Raw genomic sequence first — 9,814 nt, forward strand, 5'->3', positions numbered from 1 at the left:
AAATGGTATGTACATATCATCATCTCTTATGTATAATAATTAAAAATATGAAATAATAAAATGATATTAAAAATTTAGTTTATCTAGAAAAATATTCAAAATTCTTATTTTTTTATATTTTAATTATAATTTTTATGGTAATTGAAGATATATTCTTCTATTCTGTTATTTTATCAATATTATATCAATCTCTAACTCTATGGGTGAAAAAGAAAAGAAAAAAGAATGTAAAAATTATTATTTTATAGAAATAAATACCTCACGTGATGTTGGCTCCTATTATTTTGGGATCAATTTATAATGTGGATGGAGGGAATGTGGCGCACTTTATAGAAATCCTCTCCTTCTCTTCCATCTATCACTTTAATCCTTTCTTCCAATGACGAAGGCATTAGCCTTAAATTCGATTCTTCGAGAGTAGTAATGTACCTCAATCCTTCTGGAAGCATCCTTAAACTCTCAACCTTGACCAACTCCAATTCTCGAAGGCATGGCATTGCACCTTCTTCTATTTCCCACTCCTCCAACTCAAATAACGAAGACATTTGAAGATAATCAAGTTTAGGAAATCCATTTTCAGAGCACACCATTTTACTCCCAATATATGCTCTTTTCAAATGGAGAATCCTCAAATGACATAGCTTTTCTAATACCGCCATTGGATCTTGGCTCAGCTCACAGTCAACCAAAGTTAATTTGACAATATTTGATGGAAGAAATTTCAAAACATGACCGTTCGGATGTGGCTCATCTTTTATCGGACCCAGTAATTTCAGTTTGGAGAGGTGATAATATTGAGAAAGGGGTTCTAAGTCTAGGTGTGAGCCATCAGAAAAACGTAAGGACACTGACCTAAGGCGTTGCAATTTGGCTAGCAAGATTAGGGTAGGCTTCACATATTCTGCTCTGGTAAATGCTATTCCTAAACTCTGAATATTAGTCCACCTAAGCACCGCATTATTTTCAATCGCCTTCTCATCCACCTCTATGAACTTCAAAGTTTCAATATTTTTTGAAGTGAACCCTTACCGCCAACGAAATCCATCTACGTGGAATTTCTCAACCGATTTTATTACAATATGCCTTAAACGTTCCAACTTAAACACACCATCTGGAATTACAATGTCATCACAAAACTTGATGTATAAAGTGTAAAGATTCTTCAACCTGCCAAAAGATCGCGGCAAAATCATTTTGTAATTGTAGTATGTTGCGGAAAGGATCGATTCGAGAACTCCGATATGACTACAAGTAAATTGACCGGAACGAAAAATAAAGTGAACACAAGGATTTACGTGGTTCGGCTTTAATGCCTACGTCCACGAGCAGAGGCGAAAAGAAATTTCACTATAACAAGATGAAGATTACAAGTGTTTTACACTCAAGACACAACCCGAGAACCTCACAACTCTCAACCCCTATAGAAAACCCGAAAGCTAAAATCCTAGCTTTCAAAGAACAAGCTTTGCTCTCTCTTGGTTTGGGATGATCAATATGGCTAATGAACCTCTCTATTTATAAGAGAGTTCAAGGACATAATTGTCCAAAACTTTGGCAAAGATTTGTGGTTGAAAATGGACACCAACAACCATCCACTAAACCACTACCACCAACAACCCACTACCAACAACAACAATCCACTACCAATTTTAAGCCATTTCTTAACAAATCTCCACCTTGGCTTGAAATTTACCAAGCTGAACATCATAGTGAATTCCTCGAACTGGATCACCTCTTCCAAACGCCTCTCTGGCGCTAATCAATCCCGAATACCTATCAAGTCCAAGCAATGCTTGAACTTATATGCAGGGATCACCTTAGTTAACATATCTGCAGGATTCTTCTCGGTAGCAACCTTGCTGATAACAATGTCACCTTGCGTAACATGTTCCCGAACAAAATGATATCTGACATCAATGTGTTTGGTCCGTTCATGAAACATCTGATTTTTAGTCAGATGTATGGCACTCTGGCTATCGCAAAATACAACAGTGAAATCCTGTTGTAAACCCAAACTGCTTACTAGACCTTTCATCCACAATGCTTCTTTCACTGCTTCTGCTAACGCCATATATTCCGCCTCAGTCGTAGATAAGGCTACGGTAGACTGTAACACAGCTTTCCAACTAATGGCTCCTCCAGAATAAGTGAAAACATAACCCGTCAGAGATCTTCTTTTGTCCAGATCTCCAGCATAATCAGAGTCCACATAGCCCGTGACACTGCTAGTGCAGTCACTCTGATCATATACCAAGCATAAATCTGCAGAACCTCTCAAGTACCTGAGAATCCATTTCACGGCCTGCCAGTGTTCCTTGCCAGGACAACTCATGTATCTGCTGACCACACTAACTGCATGTGAAATGTCTGGACGAGTGCAAACCATTGCATACATCACGCTTCCAACTGCACTCGAGTATGGAATGTGAGACATTTGCTGCTTTTCTTCATCAGATTGTGGTGACAACTCTGCAGAGAGTTTGAAATGTGGTGCCAACGGAGTACTCACAGTTTTCGCTTTATCCATGCCGAAGCGTTGAAGAACCTTTTCAATGTAGTTCTTCTGCGACACACGAAGCTTGCCCGCCTTGCGATCTCTGTGAATATCCATGCCCAAAATTTTCTTGGCAGCACCCAGATCCTTCATCTCGAACTCACCACTCAACTGCGACTTTAACTTGTTGATTTCCGACATGTTTTTGGAAGCAATTAACATGTCATCAACATACAGCAACAAATAAATGTGCGAACCATCTGAGAGCTTCCGATGATAGACACAAGCATCATAGTCACATCTTGTGTAACCATGCTGAATCATGAAGCTATCAAACCGCTTGTACCACTGCCTTGGGGATTGTTTCAATCCATATAAAGACTTCTTTAATAGACAGACATGGTCTTCTTTACCAGGAACTGTAAAACCCTCTGGTTGACGCATGTAGATTGTTTCCTCGAGCTCACCATGCAAGAACGCCGTTTTTACGTCAAGCTGCTCAAGTTCTAGATCAGACTTGGCCACCATGGCAAGTAATACACGAATGGAAGAATGCTTTACGACTGGGGAGAAAACTTCATTGTAGTCAATCCCCTCTTTCTGAGTGAAGCCTTTAGCAACCAATCGTGCCTTGAATCTAGTTGCTTCAACCCCTAGGATGCCTTCCTTTTTCTTGAAGACCCATTTGCAACCAACTATCTTCTGGTTACTTGGCGGCTTAACCAACTCCCAAGTATGGTTCTTGTGAAGAGATTCTATCTCCTCACTCATAGCAATTGCCCACTGTGCCGACTCATCACACGTGACAGCCTCATTATAACTGGAAGGTTCTATACCAATGGACTCCGCCACACTGAGCGCGAAAGACACCAGATTAGCGTAACGCGGATTTGGTTTGATTTGTCTCTTCGTTCTTCCAGTGGCAATGCTATATGGTTTTTCTTGAGGTGACTCATCTTCATCGGAATCTTGCACCTCAACTTGATCATCCTGGACTGAAGTACCTTCCATAGGAATTGGAGCGTCCACCTGACACTCCACCTGCTTCTCAACACCGTGATCTCCCATTCTATCTGACTCCTCCTTTTCCCGGGAATTTGTGGTGGATCGAAGCATGGATGACTCATCAAAAGTCACATCTCTGCTGATGATGAACTTGGACGAAACCGGATCAGGACACCACAACCTGTATCCTTTCACCCCTTGGCCGTATCCAAGAAATATGCATTTCTTCGCCCTCGGTTTGAGTTTTCCCTCATTTACATGAGCATACGCAGGGCAGCCAAACACTCTTAAACCAGAGTAATCAGCAGGAGAACCAGACCATACTTCCTCAGGAGTCTTCAGCTCAATAGCTGTTGACGGAGATCTGTTAACCAAATAACAAGCAGTATTAACAGCTTCAGCCCAAAATTCTTCACCGAGCCCAGCATTTGATCGCATGCAACGAGCTCGCTCCAAGAGAGTTCTATTCATGCGTTCTGCAACTCCATTTTGTTGTGGTGTTCGACGAACAGTGCGGTGTCTCACTATTCCTTCATTTTTGCAGAACTCATTGAATTCACCTGAGCAAAACTCCAAGCCATTATCCGTCCGGAATCGCTTGATCTTCTTTCCTGTTTGATTTTCGATCAAAGCTTTAAATTGCTTGAAGTTGATGAGAACCTCATACTTGCTCTTCAGAAAATACACCCAAACCTTTCTCGAGTAATCATCGATAAAGGTAAGCAGATATCTGTAACCACCTTTAGAAATTGTCGGAGAAGGCCCCCAAAGGTCAGAATGGAAGTAATCCACTGTGCCTTTTGTCTTGTGAATCCCAGTGCTGAACTTTACCCGAGTCTGCTTACCGAAGACGCAGTGCTCACAGAAATTCAACTTTCCTGTACACTGCCCAGACAATAATCCTCGTTTGCTTAGCACCGATAAGCCTCTCTCGCTCATATGCCCGAGCCGCATATGCCATAACTTCGTGGTGTCAGAATCTAGATCATCTGATGATGACACTCCCGCAACACCTGTAACCGAGGAACCATCGAGGAAGTAAAGGCCCCGCTCCAAATTACCACGTATCACAGTCAAAGCACCCGAGAATACCTTGAGAACTCCACCTTCAGCAGAGTACCGAAAGCCTTTCTTGTCCAACGTACTCAAAGAGATCAAATTTTTCTTCATTTCTGGAATGTGCCGAACATCAGTTAGAGTTCTAACAATACCGTCAAACATCTTTATACGAACTGTGCCAATCCCCATGACTTGACATGCGTGGTCATTTCCCATTAGTACTGAACCAGAATGCTTCTCGTATGTTGAGAATGCATCTTTCGAAGTACTTATATGAAATGTAGCTCCCGTATCAAGAATCCATCTCCCACCAGCGTAAGAGTCGGATACTGCAAGAACGATCTCGGCATCACTTGAAGAATCTGCATCAGCTACATTCGCACGATCATTTTGTTGCTCCTGTGATTCTGATTTCTCCTTCCTTTTCGGACAATCTACCTTCATGTGCCCGTACTTCTTACAGTAGTAGCACTGTATTCTCTTCTTGGACTGCGATCTAGGATGGCTTTTACTTGAACTTCCACCCTTTGCCTTGGATCTTCCTCGAGCAACCAAGCCTTCGCCTTCATTGTTTTCGACCACCTTACCAGTGATTTTCTTCCTCAACTCACTGGAACTTAAGGCATTTTTCACCTCCTCTAGAGTCAGGTCATCACGACCGTACATCATTGTATCAACAAAATTCTCATACGAGGGAGGCAAAGAACACAAAACAATTATTGCTTGGTCCTCATCATCGATTTTGTTATCGATATTATTCAAATCCATGATAATGGAATTGAATTTATCCAGGTGCTGGGAAACAGGTGTACCTTCCTCCATCTTCAGGGCATAGAGTCTTTGCTTGAGGTAGAGCCGGTTCGTCAATGACTTCGTCATGTACTTGCTCTCTAACCGGAGCCACAAACCGGACGCGGTTTTCTCATCCGCTACTTCTCGTAGCACTTCATCTCCTAGACATAGCAGAATAGCACTATGTGCTCTTTCTAGCATGTCATCCTTTTGCTCTTCCGAAAGCGTGCTTGGTAATTTATCTTTACCAGACAATGCTTTTAGCAATCCTTGTTGAACCAGCACTGCCCGCATCTTGATGCGCCATAAACTGAAACTATTTTTCCCGGTAAATTTCTCGACATCATACTTAGTCGATGAAACACTTGTAGCCATAATTTGGAACCTTTGAATGAATGATAATATTTTCTTCCTGATGTGAAAGATCAGACAAAGCTGCAGTCACAGGGCAATTCAGAAAATATTATCACTCCTTCAACTACGCTCTGATACCAATTTGTTGCGGAAAGGATCGATTCGAGAACTCCGATATGACTACAAGTAAATTGACCGGAACGAAAAATAAAGTGAACACAAGGATTTACGTGGTTCGGCTTTAATGCCTACGTCCACGGGCAGAGGCGAAAAGAAATTTCACTATAACAAGATGAAGATTACAAGTGTTTTACACTCAAGACACAACCCGAGAACCTCACAACTCTCAACCCCTATAGAAAACCCGAAAGCTAAAATCCTAGCTTTCAAAGAACAAGCTTTGCTCTCTCTTGGTTTGGGATGATCAATATGGCTAATGAACCTCTCTATTTATAAGAGAGTTCAAGGACATAATTGTCCAAAACTTTGGCAAAGATTTGTGGTTGAAAATGGACACCAACAACCATCCACTAAACCACTACCACCAACAACCCACTACCAACAACAACAATCCACTACCAATTTTAAGCCATTTCTTAACATAGTATAACTTCAAGTATCTCAAATGTTGGAGATTACCAATTTCAGTCGACACACGCCACCACTTATTGCCCCATTTTGCAAGAGTCAACACCCTTAAAAATTTGAAGCTTCTGTATTTTGAAATGCATAAATCTGGCCATCCCTCCTTCTGAGAAAACAACAAAGAGCGTAATTTTGGATGCTCTCCCTTAAAATTCAAATAATATATCTCTCCACTAGGATGAATAGCAATTCTTCGTAGCATAGATTATGCCAATGTCACTCCAGGTACAAGCGGTGGATGTTGAATAATTTCCAAGAACTTCTGCTCCCTTGCTTTCTTCGTGCACAAGTCCCTCAAGAGATCATGTACTCGACATGTCTCCACATTTGTTCCTGTATAGTCTCGCCTGCTAACTTGAACCAAGCTCCTATCTATAAGCTCTTCTAGGAATATTTCGCCTAAATCCTCCATGAAGAATTCTTCGTTTTCCGGAATGAAACCTTCAGCGATCCATAAACGAATGAGTTCTTTTTTCGGTATCTCCCAATCTTCTGGATAATGACTAAGATACAAAAAGCAGGGTTTTAAAGGATAAGGCAAGTCATTGTAGCTTGAAACCAAAATTCGGTTCACTGCACCATATTGACGATCTTGGTGTGGGAGCTCATTTAAGTGTCCATGGATGTTTTTATGAACCATCTCCCTTGAGCCACGGACTGTTTTGTTGCCAGCAAGCAACCCAACACAACAATTGCTAAAGGCAAGCCTCCACATTTTTTCACCATCTCTTTTCCAAGCTTCACAAATTCTTCTGAGCAGCATTGAGAACCCATTTTGCTCCGTGGGAATGCTTTCTTACACAGAAGATTCCAACTTTCATCATCCGTAAGAAATGAGAGCTCCATGGGAGTGTTGCAAGAATCGGCTCGTGAAGCCACATTCCTGTTGCGTGTTGTGAACAATATTTTGCTTCCCTTTCTTCCTCGTGGAAAAGCAGGTTTAAGAATATCCCAGTCCTCGCTTCTCCAAATATCATCGAGGACCACCAAATACCGCTTTTCTTTCAAAGCATCAAAATGCGTTCTCCTCAGCTCAATCTCGTCCATTTTCTCAATTTTCTCTCGTTCATCGTTAGAAGGAGAGAGAACTTTCTTCAAGACACTAAGCAAAACTTCTCTCGGCTTACATTGTTGAGAGATAGAAAACCAAGCCAAGAAATCAAAATGGCGTCTCACATCAACATGATTATATACTTTTCTGGCAAGAGTTGTCTTACCGAGGCCCCCCATTCCGACTATGGGAACCACGGCGTGGGGTCTATCTTCTTCAAACATCAACATGGTCATGACATCCTTCGTGCTAACTTCCAAGCTAACAACGTCCTCTTCCTCGACATGTGAGTATGTCCTTCTAAACTGTTGCTGCACCTTGAAAATTGAGCTAGAGCCTTCTCCATCATCGGGTATTTCAAAAGCTGGAAGATTCTCGGAAATGTTTTGGAGCTTGGTCTTGATTGCTTTGACCTGCAACCCAATTTTGTTCAGATGATAAGGTTTGGTGAAAATGGAGGTGAATCTCTTGACAATCCCTTGAAAACCTCGTTGATATGCTGTTTTAAGAATAAAAGAGTCGATGACATCTTCAGCATCATAAGCAAGATTTCTGATTTCCGACACCCGATTCTGGAAACGCGCATCTTGTTCAAGATTGCGATCCGCGTCCTTCAAGAAACACTGCATTCGCTTCAGTTCAGCCCTTAGGCTCTCAACTTGATCTTTTACATCTTTGAGGAAGACAGCTTCATGGATGAGTAAATCTGAAATTCTTTCAACAGCTAAGGACACAATAGCCTCTTCCATTTCTCCTGCTGGTCCAGAACAGATTCCACAAACTGATCTGCAAGTATTAGTAGAATATTTTATGTATTAGTGGAGAAGTATTTCTCTTTATCAGAAGTTTTGAAGAGCTGTTTTTGGGTGTGAGGTTGGTAATTACTGTTCTTTGGACAGCAAATAGCTAAACTTATTATTATTATTATGGAACGTAACTTTTTTTAAATAAAATAACATATATTCAAACTTAACATGTGGATAACCCTTGTTCTAAATTAGTTGAAGCGATCTTGTTTCAATTTTAAACACTTCATATTTCCTTAATGCCATCGACTAACCACATAACTAATTACTATTAGCATCTTTAATGACTCCTCCAATTGCAACCGAGTGAGCGCTAGACGAAATTGCACCATCTGTATTAAGTTTAATCTAACCACTTTCCGGAACTAACCATTTTGAATAAAAAGCCATAGAATTCGAATGGAACATAGCCATTGAGAGCGGTGAATAACTTCTTTACCAACTGATATCTATATCTACCACATCCTGAACAGAGCTATAACTATCGGAAAGCACAAACATATTCTTGTTTTTCTATAATAACCAAAATATTTTTATTGATTAATAATAATATTTATAAATAAGCTATAGAGTGAATCAAATTTACTTTGATATCAATAGATGTTGATTTAATAATGAAAAATTCATAACAATTATAAAATAATTTCTTCCAATTAAAAAGCAATTTTTAAAAAGGACAAAAAGAAAACTCGCTTTTTTTTCTTATATCTTTTTAAGAAAGAAAAGGTTAGGTGGACACAAAATTCCAAAAGCACAAGAGATTTTCCACATTGAAAACAAAAGCTGTTTTCAATTTCCACACTGGATTCCACACAAAATCGATCAAGTAAAATGGCATGTGAAGAAAAGTTATAATCACTCTCATTAGTAGGCCAACCCTCATAACAGTCATTTCTCATAACTGATTGGATAAGGGTGAGTTTAGATCGGCGATTTATTTATTTGCTGTTAGTGTAAAAACAGTGGTGGCGATGAGATTAAATACTGTAGCAATACTGTAGCGTAAGATAAAATGTAAGTTAATCACACTGCACCGCACTGCATTGCACCTAATCGCCTATCCAAACCCACCTGAAGACCAAAAGAAAAAAGGTTTGTTACTTGGGTAAATTATACTTAAGGTCACTAAATTGTTAATAAATTTATGTTTTGATCATTTAACTTTAAAAGTAATAAAATGATGATTAAACTATTTGAAGGTTTTTATTTTAGTCACTGATCTATTCAACAATTTTTATTTAAGTCATTAGAGTACTATTAGTTTTTTTTAAAAAGTCTGTCTAGCTAGGTTAAAGCGACAATTCGATGAATGGTACAATGGATCAATACTCATCCATGAGTAGAATAACATATACTAGATCAAGTCAATTTGATGGTTGGTGCCGAAGAACGGAAAACAAAACTATTTAGATTTGGATTCGTAGATACGTGACATTTGAAATTGTTTCATGAAAAAAAAACTTAAACTATAGAAAAGCAGGGGTAGAAGAGTTAGCGGATAAACAATGAAGGCCATATATATAGTAGTGATTTTAACAACTTAATGACTTAAAGAATACTTTTGAATAATTTAGTGACAATTTTGTAACTTTTTAATATTAAATGACT

General features: G+C 39.6%; 1 protein-coding gene across 1 annotated transcript; it reads right to left on the bottom strand.

The window, feature by feature from the left end:
* Nucleotides 1-290: 290 nt before the first annotated feature.
* LOC121222141 (disease resistance protein RPP8) lies at nucleotides 291-8,149 on the bottom strand. The gene is made up of 4 exons (XM_041102073.1): nucleotides 6,987-8,149; nucleotides 6,610-6,852; nucleotides 1,109-1,167; nucleotides 291-1,024 (listed from the first exon to the last, which is right to left on the bottom strand). Exons 1-4 carry the CDS (start codon nucleotides 8,147-8,149, stop codon nucleotides 291-293), a joined length of 2,199 nt encoding a protein of 732 aa, XP_040958007.1.
* Between the last annotated feature and the right edge of the window lie 1,665 nt (nucleotides 8,150-9,814).

The sequence above is a fragment of the Gossypium hirsutum genome, chromosome D10 (assembly GCF_007990345.1).
Source record: "Gossypium hirsutum isolate 1008001.06 chromosome D10, Gossypium_hirsutum_v2.1, whole genome shotgun sequence".
NCBI classification, from domain to species: Eukaryota; Viridiplantae; Streptophyta; class Magnoliopsida; order Malvales; family Malvaceae; genus Gossypium; species Gossypium hirsutum.

Bases quoted from the DNA above. Each gene is read 5' to 3' on its own strand.
- LOC121222141 (XM_041102073.1), bottom strand. From the start codon at position 8,149: ATGGAAGAGGCTATTGTGTCCTTAGCTGTTGAAAGAATTTCAGATTTA. The intron at 6,853-6,986 runs GTTCATAAAAAC...TTTGTATCTTAG, and splicing joins TCCGTGGCTCAAGGGAGATG to TCATTATCCAGAAGATTGGG. The intron at 1,025-1,108 runs GTGTGTTTAAGT...GTTGGCGGTAAG, and splicing joins TGACATTGTAATTCCAGATG to GGTTCACTTCAAAAAATATT.